The 17,280-nt window shown below is 51.1% G+C and overlaps 6 protein-coding genes across 6 annotated transcripts; 4 read left to right on the top strand and 2 right to left on the bottom strand.

The window, feature by feature from the left end:
• Positions 1-1,313: 1,313 nt before the first annotated feature.
• On the top strand, positions 1,314-3,388 carry N7484_001017 (putative G1/S-specific cyclin Pcl5; the record flags this gene model as incomplete). The annotated part of the gene is made up of 2 exons (XM_057111437.1): positions 1,314-1,722; positions 1,785-3,388. 2 exons carry the CDS (start codon positions 1,314-1,316, stop codon positions 3,386-3,388), a joined length of 2,013 nt encoding a protein of 670 aa, XP_056976174.1.
• Positions 3,389-4,383: 995 nt separating this feature from the next.
• N7484_001018 (uncharacterized protein) lies at positions 4,384-5,202 on the top strand (the record flags this gene model as incomplete). The annotated part of the gene is made up of 1 exon (XM_057111438.1): positions 4,384-5,202. The coding sequence occupies one exon, from the start codon at positions 4,384-4,386 to the stop codon at positions 5,200-5,202; it is 819 nt and encodes a 272-aa protein (XP_056976175.1).
• Positions 5,203-5,537: 335 nt separating this feature from the next.
• N7484_001019 (nucleobase cation symporter-1 family protein) lies at positions 5,538-7,333 on the top strand (the record flags this gene model as incomplete). The annotated part of the gene is made up of 2 exons (XM_057111439.1): positions 5,538-6,374; positions 6,467-7,333. 2 exons carry the CDS (start codon positions 5,538-5,540, stop codon positions 7,331-7,333), a joined length of 1,704 nt encoding a protein of 567 aa, XP_056976176.1.
• A 425-nt stretch (positions 7,334-7,758) lies between these two features.
• On the bottom strand, positions 7,759-8,896 carry N7484_001020 (IPI1/TEX10 family protein; the record flags this gene model as incomplete). The annotated part of the gene is made up of 3 exons (XM_057111440.1): positions 7,759-8,669; positions 8,723-8,795; positions 8,849-8,896. 3 exons carry the CDS (start codon positions 8,894-8,896, stop codon positions 7,759-7,761), a joined length of 1,032 nt encoding a protein of 343 aa, XP_056976177.1.
• A 1,115-nt stretch (positions 8,897-10,011) lies between these two features.
• On the top strand, positions 10,012-10,511 carry N7484_001021 (uncharacterized protein; the record flags this gene model as incomplete). Its single annotated transcript, XM_057111441.1, has 2 exons — positions 10,012-10,296; positions 10,350-10,511. The coding sequence occupies 2 exons, from the start codon at positions 10,012-10,014 to the stop codon at positions 10,509-10,511; spliced, it is 447 nt and encodes a 148-aa protein (XP_056976178.1).
• Positions 10,512-12,571: 2,060 nt separating this feature from the next.
• Positions 12,572-15,224, bottom strand: N7484_001022 (Nitrogen regulatory protein nrfA; the record flags this gene model as incomplete). Its single annotated transcript, XM_057111442.1, has 2 exons — positions 12,572-14,786; positions 14,869-15,224. The coding sequence occupies 2 exons, from the start codon at positions 15,222-15,224 to the stop codon at positions 12,572-12,574; spliced, it is 2,571 nt and encodes an 856-aa protein (XP_056976179.1).
• Positions 15,225-17,280: the final 2,056 nt, after the last annotated feature.

Here is a 17,280-nt window from a genome sequence, read left to right on the forward strand (position 1 = left end):
AAGCGCCCGGTATAGCCACCGAGACCCCGGGCCACAGACTCCGCCATGATGACGGCAGTGCATGACCTGCAGGGATTTTTGGTTTCTCTTGCATTTGGATTTTATCTTCGGCATAACACCGCTAATAATAGAGATATGGACCAGTCGTTGTACTTTGCCCGTATGTCTGCGGATTTGAATAATTAGGCATAAGCCCATCAACCTTTGGGCTCCCCAGACTGCAGGTTTCCCCAAGGAGCAATGCCGATCGGAGATGGCGCCAATGAAAACGAGGCTAATCGGGAAGCAAGTGGGGGTGACCCAGCCATTTGGGATGATATTATTGGCTAGGGGGGAACGGCGAGAACAGCGTGGCAAGGTCTTTTTATGACTCAAGCCGAGCACCGGGGAGGACTTTAGACTGTACAATTTGCATGACGGTGTTAGAATCGATATTAGATATTGTATCAGGTGCATGGTTCGATCAGTGGCGATATAGAATAGAACACCGTAGTTGACTTAGGCATAGTGACTCACGTTGCGTGCGCCTCTTTTCTCCTTCACGCCACCCGAATACTCTCGCCACAAACCTCTTAGTCACACTCGATCTTTTCTCTTCCCCCCCCTTTAGGAGTCATAGTACTTTGTGAGAGCCTAAAATCTCTTTTCCCCCCAACTCTCTCTCTGACTCCTTTCCTTTTCCCCCGCCACTTTGTCATCTGCTCTCCACTCTCTCTCTCTCTCCTCTCCGAATCCCGAGACTCCCTCCGTACCTGACTCTTCCTATCCCGCCCCCAACCACTCTCTACTGCCTAGTCGCCACGACTGCCTTGAACCACTCCGTGCCTGTTCATGGTTTAGTTGGGTGCCTTCCTTTTCCTTTCTGATCTGTTTCGTTCAAAATGTATACTGCGTCCTCCGTCCCGATCGACCGTGTTGCTGCTACCGATATCTTCTCCGCTGGTTTCGTCTCCGTCTAGATTTCGACTTCAGCTTATAATCTTTGGGGTATATCATTCAGCCTCAACACTGGTTAGATCGTGACTATATTCGTGTCATCTTGTCCTTTTTTTTTTTGGTTTTGCCACTTTATTCTACGTGACTCTTTCTCTCCAACGGTGACTCTTTTCCGTTGGATATAATCTCTTATTACTTCCGCCCATCAACTCTGGCGCTTCTACACTTTTAGGCTTTGCCGTCGCCTTCCCTTCCAAAAGACGGCTCTTGTCTCCTCGGCCTTCGTTCCCGGTTCCCTGCTTAACGGTCTATATTGAAAAATCGGATCATCCTTCTTCCCTCCGGTGTACCTGAACTCCAGACTGCCCGCAGTCTCCATGAATCCTTGCGCACCGCCGGATATGTCGGGGATGGACGTCTTGGGTTTGCTATCAAACCCTAGCTCAAAACCTCACGCTCACCCTTACGCCTCTTCGATCTCCACCTCCGCCTCTTCTTCCTCCTCATCCGTCTTCTCGCTTGATGCCCAGAGTTCCGTCTCTTCCACCACCACAAACCCGGTCGATGTGATTTGGGAAAATGATGAGGCTCAGTTGGGGAGAACTTCGGGAGGCTCTCGTGCCTTTGGAAAGGTCGTTCCTACTAAAGATGCCGCCGTGCCACCCGAGTTGCGTATGCACCCTCGGCGCACTAACAGTGTCGCGACCAGTGGTCCCGGCGCTCGTCCGCCACCCTGCCTGCTCCGCCAGTCCGAGCGAAAAGTGAATTTTGTCGATAACCTCGTCGGTGAGTCATACATAACACTCCTTCTTTACTTAGTCCACCCCCGGCTAAGACCAAACCAAAAGATACGGCATCCCAGATTGTTGAGAACATCTGGCCGTTGTCGGCCGCAGCATCCCGCAGTGATGCCGCGACCGGTTCAAAAGGGGTTCTTCCCTTGCGGACGTTTATCCAAGAAACGCTCCGTCGCTCGCGTACTAGCTACAGCACTTTGCAGGTGGCACTTTACTATCTAATTAAGATTAAGCCGCATGTGCCTGCCCATGACTTCACAAAGGAACAGCCCCGTGATCAGTCGATGATGCGGGCCATGCAGTGCGGTCGTCGTATGTTTTTGGCGGCGCTGATCTTGGCCTCGAAGTATTTGCAAGACCGTAACTACTCTGCCCGGGCCTGGAGCAAGATCTCGGGCCTGAACACGCTGGAAATCAATCAGAATGAGTTGATGTTTCTGCAGGCGGTCGGTTGGCGTTTGCATATCTCTGAGGCTATGTTCCAGCGCTGGACTGACCTTGTTCTCAAGCTGACTCCCGGTGCTGGTGGTCCTCCCGCTAGTGAGGGCCAGTGCTGGCGTACCGTCCTCCCACGGTTGACCCCCGAGTTAGAGACGATCGAGCCGGAGCAGCCGATGACCCCGGTCTCAGCTATGGGCGGTATGGATTTGGGGGCTTTGTCGGACTCCCCGTCCCCACGCAGTGTGCCCGGTAATGAGTACCTCCATACGCCCCCACGCGAACAGATGCCTACTTGCCGGAATCCGCCTCGGACGTTGGAGCCTACTCCGCGGATCGACTATACTGGTTTGCCTATGCCGACGCTCCCGCGTCCTGTTATGCTCCCGACACCCCAGATGACTCCTCAGTCGCATGTAGCTCTCACTCCTGCTGCGAGTAATGCTGCATGCCCCCGCCGCCCCTCCATCGGTACTGCGATGTCTCAGGTACAGAACTTGGGTTTGGCGCGCTCGACACTCGATCAGCGCCCGCCTCTCTCGTTCTACCCTCGGACTCACTCGTACGATGGATACCCGGCTGTGGTCCGGAGATCCTCTCTGGCTCGGTCGACATCATCGGCTTCGTCTCCGGACTCGATGGTGTCCGACGTGTCGACCTTGTCCTCTCGTTCTTCGCGGTCTTCGTCCGTCTCGTCGAATGCATCTGGAGCGGGAGCACCCGCTCCAGCTCGGCTGGCAGTCAAGGCTACTATGCGGTGCACTAACAACTCTCTGAAGGAGAATCGCAAGACCCTGGCTATTGCTTCTCCCATTGACGAAAGCTCCCTAGTGGATCTTTACAACAGCTCTCCTGATTCTTATCCGGGTGCCTCTGGCTCTGCTCCAGATCTCTCCAGTTACTCGCTGGACACCAGCCTGAGCGAAGCTGCTCAAAGCCTGTGTGAACTGTCTGGTGCTACGCCTGAACGGCGGCAGTGCCGCAAACGCGGTCGTACCGGATCTGACGATATGCTTCTCCAGAATCATGTTCGCCATCTGATCGACGCGGGCTCAGGTCACTCCTCGGTCCTACCCGATGGACACCTAGCCAGTTCATTTATGGTCGGGGATGGATCCTCACTCTCCGGCCCGGCTGGCATGAAACGGGCCTGCTGCGGCAGTGAAGCGCGCAAAGTCGCGTTGAACCCGAGCATACGCGCAAACTACCTGAACTGATCGGCTCGGATTTCACTTTTTCCTTGTTATATGAGGTCTACAAAAAGCTCGAAAAAGCCCTGTCATTTCTATGTCCTGAATGATTATTCCCCCTCCGAGGCGACCGATCCCCGGGCTGTACATACCCCTTCCCACCCACTCCTCCTGGGCAAATCGGTCGTCCTCTGTGAGAAACTAGTTGTTTCAGTGTACGATGGACGTTGGTTTCCCCACGTCATCTCGTCTTTCTCTTTGATTCTTTTTTTTGTTACGCATGGAGTGTGGTGGGCATGGGACGGTTTTCTCTTATTTATCTATTTACATTAACTCCTGTGTTTCTTGGGGAGGAGTCGAGGCCGGGTCCTGTACTACGTCTTCCTTCCCACTGCGATGGCGCCATGGGATATTGGGAGAGTTGAGGCGTCCGGCTTGGAAAGTATCGCATCTACGGATAGCCAATCGTACAGTTCTTGATGAGATTTTTTCCTCGTATGTGTTCACCGTAGAGTCTTGGCGGAGGCCGAAGTCGGCTCCGAAATTACCCGACGGTTCTGTAGAACACGAGCATCATACGACGCTAATATGGGCTTAGCTCTAGGTCGATGGATCTTTTCCAACGGTTTACTCTTAAACCACTTTTACTCTTAAACCACGGGCTATCCTAAGGCCGGAGTGCGAGAGTGAAGGTATATACGAGGTTGAATTCTTTGATCGGCTGCCGGAAAAAAATATCTACTTAATCCATACAGGAACATCTATTTTATTTACTTTCAGTATTCCCCCTTTTTAAGGGCTATCTCATTATATAAAGCTTGTAATTCATCTCTTGATCCACTTGAGCAGTCTTGAATGTGGATGAAGTGGGACTCCTACGAGTGCGATCAGATAAGATCAGGCGACACTGAACTCCGCCGATCCGGTTTCTCCGCACTCCCCTCTGTGACCTCGACTTACGAACTAACCCTCTCCAACTTGCCGTTTCAAGTTTCAGATCTAGTAATTACACCAAGCTCACTATGGTCGCACGCATCCTCGGGCTGTTAGCCCTCTTCACCGTCCCCCTCACGCAAGCATCCGCCATCCCTGTAAACCAAGCCATACTCCAGGATGAAGCACCCACCCTCAACCCCGCGGGAGAAATAGACGCAGGAACATTCACCCGCCCAAGCTGGTTCACATCAACCCTGATGGCCCGCCGCCTCCTGGCAAAGTCATCCTCAGGCGTAATCTCAACCATATTCCCTAACCCACCGCCACCATCCTCCCGCTCTCCTCAAGATGTCGCCGGACTACCCATAGGACTCCGCGAATACGTCTCAGACTGCAACACCGCTCTCCCAGACAGCCTTAGCAACAGTGACAACGGTGATCCCACCATTCTAGCGCTCCGTGTTGCGACCACATTCAAGAACATCGGCGCCGACTCCAAGAACTTCTCTCTCGAGTTGGACTGGTGGGATCACCTTGACCAGGCTGGGCCCGTTTATCCTGGATTACCACTTAGTGCTGCCGCGCTGCCTCGCGTCACGCTCTTCGGGTATCTGGATACGCTAGAACTGTCTGAGCTTGAGGGTTCAGGTGCGGCCGAGCTGGAAGAATGTTTCCTTGATACGCATCCTGATGCTAGGGTATGGCTACCCGGTGCAGCGGGGTCTCCACATTCGAGTTTCTGGGCGCGGATGGTCGTGACGGCCGTTTATTGGATTGGCGGATTTGGGGACGTGCAGCAGATTGGGTGGATGGACGTCGAGGAGTGGAAGGGAATTGGCCGGTATGAGAGTAGTGTTGGAGATGGGCGTGGGTGGGAAGATGTACGGCTCCCGGGCGAAGAGTGAGCATGAAACTTGAACCTTAAATACGATGCGAAGCGATGCAATCTACGGAGATTCATTGATTAGATCGGCAATCATGGAAGGGACTATTGCGCATGTGCTGCATGATCCTATTCGTTGCTCTTATCAGGCTTATCATGCTTATCACGGCGTCATTGAGATTGAGATGTGCTGTATTTATCTGCGGGGAAAGGTGGATTGTGTGACTTTAAATAATCCCTTGTTTTGATTTCCAATTTGACATTCCAACTGTGGTTCATCGAGCGCTTCCATCTGCATCTTCTTCCTGCGATACACTTTTCCGTGGACCCGATCCGCGCTGCTCCACTTCTATAGAGATGCGCTTCTCAAGACCCCGATTGAGGGTTTCACAGGCAGAATCAGCCTTCGCAGCAGGCAATGCCCGATGGACAAATCGTGATCTCGATCCTATCCCTTTACTAGGACGCAAATGGGGCGTAGCGAGTATAATCGGTAATCTACCTCACCTGACCTCTCCCCACTTCATACATCCAAGCTTACCTCAATGCTTAGCATACTGGATCTCCGACGCTTTTAACGCCGCAACCTGGGAATTTGCCAGCAGCATCATAGCAGTCGGCCTGACCTACAAAGAAGCCCTCACAATCGTCGCAATCTCCTTCTTCATCATCTCCTTCGTCATAGCAGGAAATGGCACAGTCGGCGCAAGATACCACATCCCCTTCCCGGTAATCGCCCGCGCGAGCTGGGGTTTCTGGGGCTCCTACATCCCAATCATCTCGCGGGTGATTCTCGCTGTGTTCTGGTTTGCTATCCAGAATATCAATGGCGGAAACGCGGTGCGCGTGATGCTAGGCGCCATTTGGCCCAGCTACCTGACCATGCACAATGGGATTCCGGTTGATCAAGGCATAACTACCAATGGAATGGTAGCATACTTTATCTTCTGGGTTGTGCAATTTCCCTTCTTGTGTCTACACCCGAACAAGTTGCGGTGGTTGTTTTCTGTCAAATCGATTCTTGTGCCAATTGCCTGGATCGCGATTCTGATTTGGGCTTTTGTGGCCGAGAAGGGGGGCGGTACTATCTTTTCAAATCAAACTGCGTCTGTGAGCGGGAGTAAGTATAGTTGGTTGTTTTTGGCGAATATGACTTCTGTGTTGGGAAATTATGCTACTTTGAGTGTGAACCAGGTGAGTTTCAACCCTCTCAAGATGGGATGTATACATCTTATCACGTCCCATGGGTACGAGACAGCAAATGTAGATACTAACGTGATTTTCAGTCTGATTTCTCCCGCTACTCCCGTGTCAGTCCACGCTGGCAAGCCCTGTACATCCCCATGCTCCCAATAATCTTCACCTTTATCTCCTTTATCGGAATCGCAGCCTCGTCCGCCGGTCAAGCCCACTACAACCTATCCGCCATTCCTTGGGATCCATTAGTCCTAATAAGCCACTGGAGCAACCGATCCTGCCGATTCTTCGCCGCATTCTCCTTCGCCCTAGCCGGGCTAGGCGTGAACATATCTGCAAACTCGCTATCAGCCGCAAACGACTTCACAGCGTTAGCGCCCCAATTCATGAATATCCGCCGCGGCCAAATCCTCTGTGCGTTTCTCTCCTGGGCACTTGTCCCCTGGAAGATTCTCGAGTCCGCGGAGAACTTCTTGAATTTCATGTCTGCCTATGCGATTTTCCTTGGGCCCATTGCGGCCATTATGCTGTTTGATTATTGGGTTGTTAGGCGGCAGATGTATGATTCGCTTGCGCTGTATCAGCCGTGGAATCCGACTTATCGGTATGAATTCCATGGATTTGGGAAGGAAGTCTGGGGGTTTAACTGGAGGGCTATTGTTGCGTTCTTGGTTGGCGTTGCGCCTAATTTGCCGGGTTTGATGAATGCGGTTAATCCCTCCATTGAGGTTGGTGTTGGAGTGCATCCGTATCAGTTTGGGTGGTTGTTGGGTTTCGCTGCGACTGGTGGCGTTTATTTAGGGCTTTCATGGTGGTTTCCTGCTGTGGAAGGCAAGATTGAGAAGGCGGTTTTGCCCGATGAGGTTTACGAGGAGGGTACTGGTGTCGTTATGGGCGTGGAGACGCATAGTAGCAGTGGTGAGAATGTGCATATGAGAAGTAAAGGGGGGATTTGAGTCTGAGAAGGTTGTCTAGATTACATTTGGTGGTTTAATGCACCGATATCTGACGGTGGTTCAATGTGTATATACTTGTTAATCTATTTACATTGATAGAGGGCTCCTGTGGTGCTCGTCCACCCTGGAGACTAGATTTTTGATCATCCGTTTTGCGTGTGGTCATATATCCCAACGGATACTGGATGATTTGTCTCTTCGCTGATCATGGGTCTAGTTGTGAAGAGATTCCACAGTGCAAGTAGGCTGGCTTGTCCGGAACTTGCATCTTGTAGATATTGCTGCTTGTCGCGGCGGATCTTCTACCGCGTGTTGACTCAATGGTAGGTAGCTGGCTAGACTCGCATTTCAGTGGTCCGTCAGTGAGAACCCAGAAGCAACAAGGAACGTTGACCTTGGAAATAATGATGAACACAATAACATGCTCACGCTCCGGGTCCATACGACAGAGCTCCCTTAAGCACCTTAGACACGCCAGAAGAAGCCCGACCCAACTCACCACCCTCCTCCCTCGCACTCTTCAAACCTCGATCAATAGCGGGCAAAAAGCGGGTCGCAAAAACACGGAATCGATCCTCCCTCGTCTCATACATCTCGCCCTCCGCATCGCGGGGCTGTCCAAAGAGATTCAAATAAGTGTACGGAGTCGAAGAATCCGAAATCATATGATGACCCGTTTGACACAACGGAAAAGGCCAAGCGGAATCAACATTCTCGTCGATCTGCTGTTCAACATTCACGGTCCCCGGCTCCCCAACACCAGCCTCCAAAAACTCGGCCAACGCACCTAACACCTTCACCATCGGCCGTCCCTGACTGCCGGACTTGCCAAAGGAGGCCCGACTAGACGACCACCGCGCCGATTCCTCAGTATGCCATCCAAGCACAGACAGGAAGCAATTCAGCGTCTTGATCCACCCGCCTGCGCAGGAAACGACCTGCTCACCTGCGGCCTCGACGAGCCATGATAGCACCTCCACAGATGAGACACGGATGTCGGCTGCAAGATGGGTCATGCCTGCGCGGACATAGGGGAGTAGTTGCACGACGTGGTCCTCTACATCGGAAGAGGGGAGTGTGCGCAGGAGTTTGAGCAGCTGGGTGCGGACGTTGTTGCTTCCGTCGAGGAGGAGTGGGAGTAGAGAAGGGAGCATGACGCTGACAGGTTGAGGGAGTGGTGAGTTGACGGGTCGGGAGGCGATTGAAGAGGTTAAATGAGCAAGTGAGTCGCGGCGTTGGCTGTCGGATTTGGAGGTGAGGAGAGAAAGATGGTGAGAGAATACGGCATTGGAGGTGGGAGCCGTAAGTTGGAGGGATTGTTGGGTGAGGACGATCGCTGGTTCGTACGTTAATTGGACATTCTTGTTCAAGGAGAGGTACTTTGCATACCTTTAGATCGGAAGCTGGTATCGGTGAAGTTATCCGGTTTGGCTCTGGCCTTGCCGACCTTGAGTTTGGGTTTCTGCGAGGTGTCAATGGGTTGGTTGTTACACAAAGCGAGGTTCAGGCTCTTACCTGGAAGTCTTGCTGCCTCTCCTTCTTTCTTTTGGCGCTGGAACCCATGATTGCGGTGTTTGGTGATTTGCTGCTTCACAAAGTTTCCGCGATTTTTTTTTAGTATGGGGAGACCCACGTGATACCGATAACGGCCTCAGGTGTCGAGTTACCACAATCGGAAATCGAAGTATATTTCTTGATTGAGAATTGCGACAATGAGTGGAGTTGACCAGGAATGTGACATAAATCTACGAGGAATGAAAATTGATACACGCACCGAGTAAATTAACGTTATGTTCACGTCAATATGCAAGTTTATATACCATGGATAGCCATATTGAGGTTAATACACTGGTTATGACTGCGCATTTCGGTCTCGAATTTTGCAAGCTCCTTATAGCCAAAAGAAGCTAACGAATTGATGACTGTCCAGTATCTTTATGTAAACCTTGCTCTAGCTATGTGGGTGTACAATCGTATCGCGTGAAAAGCGATGGCATGGATCGTCTAGACCCAGGGCCTGGAGCCGCTGGAGCGCGATCGCCCCCATACCCCCACTAAAGCTATAACGACCTCCACCTCCAACATCCCTACCCATACTCATACCGATACCAACCTTCATTTTTACCCATAGTCTTAATTACTCCCCTCATTCCTGTTAACATTGAAGCCTTAAACTCTATGATCCCCCCAAAACGCGCCCTCCTGTCTCTGTCCAACGTCCCAACTTGGTTCGACGCGAATCCATTCATCCTCACAGGCTATAGACCAGAAAGCCAATCCTGGCGCAAATCACTTTCCAGCTGGCTCTACATCCACAATGAAACAGCCAATATCTATTCCCACCTGATCCCAGGTCTCTGTCTGCTCCTGCTCATGAACACTATCATCCGGCCCGATCCGGAAGCATGACAGCAAGAACAGCATCGCCTGAACAACATTGTACTAACAATCCAATTATGCGCCGCGATTCTTTGTCTATTAACCTCCGCACTGTATCACACTGCTCTCAACCATTCCGCGCGCGTCGCACACCACGGACTGCAGTGCGACCACGGAGGAATCCTAGCGCTGATCCTCGGGAATTTCGTCAGCGGGCTGCATTTTGGGTTCTACTGTGAGCCCACGTTGAAGAATTTCTATTGGTCTCTTGTAAGCTTTCCGTTTTCATGCAGCTCGGCATGTATCGTGAACGTTTACTCGGGGGTTATCTTCATCTTAACATCCTTGTTCTACAGATCATCGCAAGCAGCGCCGGAACAGGATTCGTCCTCCTCTCGCCTTGGTTCCGAGGTCCGGAATGGCGATCTATGCGTCTGGCTAGCTGTATCGCGACAGGGCTATTTGCTTTTGCGCCGATTAGCCATGCCGGCTATCTTTGGGGGCCTGGGTATCTTCTTCGAGTTGGGGTTCCGTATTACCTGCTTGAGGGTGCGCTATTGCTGGTCGGATGTTACTTTTTCCAGGTGAATTGAATTTTCTAACTCGGCCTCTCTATATTCTTGCTAAATTGTGGTAGACACGATTCCCGGAGTCACTATATCCTGGTCGATTCGATATTTGGGGCCACTCGCACACTCTCTGGCATATTCTCGTTACGCTGTCTATCCTTGTTCATATGGGCGGTTTGTTGAGTGCGCGGGAATACAATGATAAGCATGCGCCATGTCGAGTGGTATAGATATGGGGAGGGTTGGGTGTTGTTGTCATGAGGGACTGTTCATTCGCTGGGGTGTTTAGAGTGATAGAAATCAGACCATATTTTTAGACAACGGGCTTCTCCGTTCCCTAGAGTTTCTTAAATAAGGGGTCTACTATCTATCATTTGATGCATTCGTGAGATTAGTAGGTATAGAACAAGACAAAGCAACTATACTATTGATTTCCGTCAGTATATGACCCCAACTCAAAGTGATATTCGAAACTGTGCTTAAAGACCATAACGGCTTAATCAATAGGGAACCCTATATATAGAACAGCCTGCTATGGTAATGTAGAAGCTGAAGTCTGCCTTGATTAGCTCGTTCTAAATTCCATTACCTCTAACTGTTTTAGTGACATTATATCGGGGAAAGATGGACCTGCATTAGTTCGATTCGAAGATTCCAACTTACGCGTCAGTCTTCCGTGGCGTTCAAATAACCCGATTTTGGCGTTTGCTTTTACACTGGATCCAAATTAAAAGCACTTCTATACAAGTTTCCTCTACATCGGTGACAGGGATTAACCGGTCAAAAGGAGTGTCCAACTATTGATACAAGGGTTATGATCCAGAAGACCATGTATAGTCATTATTAAACCGCTCGTCGAAAATGACTTGTTCAAAAAAGTTTTTCTATCTAAGCAAAAAGTGGAACCTAGTTTCACGCTTGCTCACGTAGTCAAGCAAATTTAAGAAGACTAGTTCGCACCTGGATTAAAGTTAACGAAGTACTATGATTCCAACCAACTAAACCCAAACTCACCCCGCGACCCACCCCCTAAAGCCTTAGCCACATATTCCTGCACCGTTTGCATGAAAGACTTCGACTTCCCACCCGGTTCCCTATCCTCATCCAATTCGTTTTGAAACGAACTTCGCACCGAGTCGGGTGTATCAGATAGACGACGGGAGGTGGCTCGAGTATCACCTACAGAAGAGAAGAAGATTAGTTTGTATGTATACGCATATTATATATATTTGCATCTGGTGTCTCAACTGTGGTAAGGTTGCTTGATAACACCGAGCAGCCTTGGGAATCAACCATGTATCGCATATATGAGTGACTTTTATACCTGGTTCAAAGTGATGGGCAATTGTCGCTTGCATGTTGCTGGCGGTCTGAGTCGCGCGGGAGGCGTATGTGTCTGACCGACTTATACTTGTGTCGAGGGGCTCGGTAGGACCTGACGAAGTGTGAGAATTATGAGGTGAAATCGTGTCAGACAATTAAGGTTTGTACCGTCTGTGCTGGCGAATTCGCCCTGATGTGAATGTTAGTTTTCATTGGGCCTGGGCAATAAATATAGAGCGAGCGTACTGCGGAGCCCGACATTATGCCGTAGATTTCCAAGGTTCAGGATAGTGGGCTGAATATTGAAATTTTGGGCAATTGAAATCGTTAAGTGTGTCTGGAAAGGTAATCTATAAGTAGACATAATAATCACCCTTTGAGATATCGTCGACATGACGTGTTCTCGCCTCCACAGTCTGACCTCATTTTATCCATGAACAAAGAATTAATGAATAGAGATGTAATCCATGGATGAATGTCATGGTATCTGGCAATAAAAGACAAGACTACAGATGCAGAAACATACTCATATCAATCGTAGTCAAATTCGGTCTATGAAATATAATCCCCATCAGGGCCTGCTCAGCAGTGCGAAGAATGCGAAGAATAAAAGAAAAGGAAAAGAACAAAAAATCAAAAAATCAGAGAGATGCGCACTTCTGCCCGGTCTCAAGTTGCACATAAAAACAACACAAAAAAAAAAAAAAGCAACTTGGGTACCGGACAGACGCGATTGTATCAATCAAATCACACAGATCATCAAGCACACGTGACGTAACGAAAAATTTGGGAAAGGCGTAAAAAAGTAAATAGACAATCACAAAGCCACAAGGAACCACCAGCATAACATTAGTCGGGTCGTGTATATGGACGAGATTAAAGGGAGGGTGGCCAGCTCTGTCATACCGAGCCATCGATGGAAGAGAGAAAGGTAGAAAGAAGATCGTATAACAGAGGTAGCAAGGACTTAAAGACTCATTGTCAGCCACTCCCATTCTTGGCTTGCACCTTGTCCGCCAGCGATACTGTGATTGGCGGGGTTGGCAGCTGCAGGATGCATGGCCGGAGCCAATGGCACCACCTTAGATCGAGAAGGCGCAGTAGCCTTGGGACTGTCATCCGTATCTGGCTCGGATCCAGTAGGTGCCTTTTCAAGGCGACGCTGCCTTCTGGGAGCTACCTGCACACCGGCACGGGCCTGAGAAACTCCAGCTGGAGGACCGGGCTTAGGCGGTGCGGCGGCAATGGGGACGACGCCAGATTTCCCGGAAAGGCTTGATCCCATGATCGCAGGTGGCGATTCTGAAGCGTTGTTGCTTGGCGCGCGGGAAGCAACGGCGCTAGAGGGTGCGTGTACAATAGAGTTCTTCCGAGAAGACTTCTTGGATGAGCGAGAAGTACCAACAGCTAAGCTGTTGGCACTGCTACGGTTCCGCTTTTTGATGATGTCGGTCTTGAGCGACAGGGGTCTAACCACACCATGGAGTTTCAGAAACAGACCACAGGCATTGCACAAGGGCTGGCCCTCAGGATTGCGACGCCATAGTGGAGTAGTCTGGGTGAAACAGTTCGTACAGGTAGTTGGTCCTGCATTAGGGTCACCGTTCTTAGACCCGCCGGGACTGGCTGGCCGAGAAGGAACGGCGCTGCTGAGGCCAGACTCAGGTGGGGTATTAGGAGATGGGTGATTCGTTGGCGGACCGCTAGCAGCGCCATTCATGCTCTGGCGCAACAGCCCAGGAGCATTGGGAGTCGAGGCCGTGCGCGGAATCTTTTGACGGCGAGGGTCTTGCTCGCGATTACGGACCTCGCTGACGGAGGCTGCAGAGCCATGCCCGCGACCGAGGCCTGCATGATGCCACTCAGATGGACCATCCATCATGTCAGTAGAGCCAATGGTGACATGCTTGCGATGTTGGCCAGCGAATCCTGGTAATGACTGAACAGAGCCTGGGAATCCTGTATCCCAGTTCAGACCGGCATTCATATCGCCAGTCTCATCCATGGATGAGAAGTCATGGGGCATTGCAATACCTCCACGCTCATATGACTGGCCATCATCGTCCTCATTATCTGAATCCCCACCGAATGTGAACATGCTGTTGTTGGGTGCGGTCGAGGAATATTCGTGGCCCAGCACTTGGTTGGGGTCAACATGCTGCTGCGGAACAGAGAAACCCATGGTCGTGGGAGGGCCATTGACAGGCGACTGGTAATCCCCGTTGTTACCGTTATACATCTGGCGAGGCTGCAGCGACGCAGACAGGTTGGAGGACCGTTGCTGCAGATATGTGGGAATGCGGCGCTGGTTATGAGAATCTGCCGACGGTGCATCAGAGAAGAAAATAGACTGTTCGCCTTCATAGATCGGCTGAGGCGTTGAAACAGCAGACTGGTATCCGGATGGTGGCGGAGAAAAGAACTCAGTGGAGTTGAGAGACGTCGCTAGTGGGGTCTGTGCATACAAGCTGGAGAATGGGTTGCCAGCAGTCATAGGGGAATCGGAAGGAGAAAATGTGAAGTGTTGCTGGTAAGGGCCTGCGGAGCTGACTGTGCTTTCGTCACCCACACCAAAGGTGTCTAGCCCATATGGAAGGCCAGACGAAGCTGTATGCTGATGGTGATGACGCCGAGGACCCATCCCGTTGGTCGGCATGGCAAAACCGGCTGGTGAGTGATCGAGGGAGTAATCCGGCAGTCCAGCAGCCGACAATTCAGAATGTTGCGCTAGCATGGCGTTCGATACGGGAGGCACCTGCGGGGATGCATCGGCTGGGCGTTTGCGCGTCGGCACCGCCAGTCCAGCGAAGAACTGGCGTTCATCCACACTAGTCTTACGAACCCGACGTGGTACGTACCCGAACTCGCTGTTCTTGCGCTGCTCCTGGGGAGGGTGTGGGAATGACGCTGCGACGGATGCGTCGACCGGTTGGTCCTTGCGCGATTTGATCGGGATGGAAGCGGTGGGTGTCGCGGTAAATTGACGGTCTATAGGAGCGTGGGACGAGTAATCAACGGGGGAGTCAAAGGGGACAATGAAGTCATCCAAGTTCATAGCATCCGGAGTGGAATCGATGTTCATGCTGGAGTTCGAGTTATCTGTCGACGCCTGGTCGGACAAATGCAACTGCGCGATCCCGCTCGGGGTAGGACTGGTGGTCTGTTGATTGGCTTGCGACGACCTGCAGGGCCAAGAAAGTGAGCTATGCCGCCCGGTACTGACTGGATCACCAGATCCATCATCTGAAAGAGGGTAAAACCTACCGAAGTTGTTCTCGTTCCTTGCGTTTTAAACTCATAGCCATCATCCGCCAGGTCAAATTTTCCATACGTTCCTGGTTCGGCAGGTTGGCTTTGGTCTTGGTGTAAAGCCGCCAAATCTGAGCGGCCAAGGGGTCTTGCCGCTGCAATTCGTCGGGGTTGTCGCCACCGCGCGGGGCACCACTCCTCCACTCAGGAAAAATGGGGTCATTGAGCATGCCGTCCTGGGCAGCGGAACTCGTAGGACTGAAGGGGGAGCCAAAGGAGAAGTCGTCCGACATCATATGGGAATCCATATCCGGGAATGCCACGGATTGAAGCGGTCGGCCTCCATGACCACCATGGTGCATTCCCTCCATGGCTAAATGCCGGGGAAGAAAAATGGGAAGCAAGGGAAAAGAGGGATTTCAAAAGGTTTCAAGAAGTGTTTAAAAAACAGTTTAAATTCAAATCTGCCCCAGGATCACAGGAATGGAGAGACCCTTGCCGGGGGGGGGGGGGGGGGGGAGAAAGATCGCGATCGAGTGCGATTGGATTGTCTCAGTCAGCGACTCGACCGGGGTACCAACGTCAGTTACAACGAGATCCGGTGCACCGAGCGTTATGTATGGGAGCGCGGACCACCACCCACACCTCTTTTCCGATTTTTGAAACTCTTATATAAATGTATTGCAGTCGTGGAGGGAGGAAGGGGGGGGCTAGACCCTCCAGACGCTCATGCCCCGGAAACGGTGGTGAATTGGGAGGGAAAGGGCTATAACAGCGGGGTGGGAAGGAAGGGGGGGAAGAGAGACGTTGAGAGGAGAGAGAGGGAAAAGAAAAGAAGGGAATTGAGAGCCAAGAAGAGAAGAAGAGGAAAACGAGAAAGTGGGAATATGATATGTGCTGGTGGTTTGAAGTTGGGGAACGAGAAGTGGCAGTTGGTACTGGGTAAGAGTAATACCGTTACAAGCCCCCAACTCCAGAGGAACCAAATCTACGGGTTCAGAATACATTAAGTACCTGCACTAACTGTGACCAGGTATGTATAGAAAATTAGACCTATATGATCATTACCGATTTACGGCGCTTCCCTCGACTACATGATTCATGCGCCTTTGAACGCCACTCCCGTTCTTGTCTTTTGTCACTTGTAACGATCTGACAATGCCCCTTCTAGGCCCTTGATGTGCATATCTAATTCATCCGGGAATTTCCACGAATAACCGTATGAGATATACAAATGATTGACTCCGCACGGCCCCGTTGTTATATGGGGAGGGGCGTAGCTTCTCTTCCCCTCCCCTTCTTCTTCTCCTCTCTGCACCTCGCCGAATGGGAAGTACGGGACCGACAAGAGTCTCGAATGTATCGGGCCGAGTCCGACAGATCCGTCTGAATGGAGACCTGGGGGGCAAATAAGATGGCGAATAATCAAATTAAACATGCAGGTACTGGGATCTGGGCACGCGGCCCTCCCAAAGCTTCCAAGATTTGTACCTGTAACCCATGGAAAATGGTTACCGTCGACAGTAGACAGAACCGGAGACAAGTCCAGATGTAGTTCCAAAAGTGGGTACAACACGGCGGGTGGAGACTTGGTCCAAGCCGATCCAAATGCGACCTACAAGACGGATTTGAGAAATGCGTGTAAACATTTGGGGAAATCAAACGGGAATTTTGAATCAATTGGATTTTATATGAAGGATTGATGATCTGAATGTGATATCAAATAGACTGTAGTATGCTCAATTCCTTTTTTGACACTGCAGCGGGAAATTTCAAACCTCGGTTGCGGTCACGGAGATAACAGGTTGCGTCCGAGAGAGATAAGAAAATGTTCTACGGGGCTTCGACAACGGAGACAATTTGGCGTCGGACAGAATCCGCTTGGTCGAACGAGGCTCTGGATATAAATCCCCCGACCGCGCAACGGCAGACTCACCGGAGCCCAAGCCCTTCCTACATTACCCGAACCCGGTATCCAATCGTATCCAATCGGTAATACCGATCATCGAGTAACGTCGTTTCAACTCTTTTTCATCTTGCTCTCTGACTGGAGAGAAGAAAAAGGAACAATAAAAAAAAGAGGAAGTCAAAAGTCCCAAATCGTCCCCTCATGTGCGGGGGCGCACGCGCGGATTATTTTACATTCCGCGCCGGTTAATATCGCTTCGTTCTTGGGATGAATGGGATTGGTTTGATTCCTCGCCACTTCCCCGGCTCTCAGCTCCGGTCCTCTTTGGAAAAGGATTGGGGGGACGATCACATTAGATTTCTCCCTGACATCAGGAGAGGGTTTTCCCATGTGGGGGGAAAAGAAAACATGTAACCGGGCCGCAACCGGATCGAGTAAACAGGCACAAGCTGTGCTCTTCGTCCTGTCGTAGGCACAACATCTCTAATCGTGTGGGTGTTCTTGGGACCCACGGAGGC

The sequence above is a fragment of the Penicillium longicatenatum genome (assembly GCF_028827895.1).
Source record: "Penicillium longicatenatum strain IBT 33135 chromosome Unknown contig_1_segment0_segment0, whole genome shotgun sequence".
Taxonomy (NCBI): Eukaryota; Fungi; Ascomycota; class Eurotiomycetes; order Eurotiales; family Aspergillaceae; genus Penicillium; species Penicillium longicatenatum.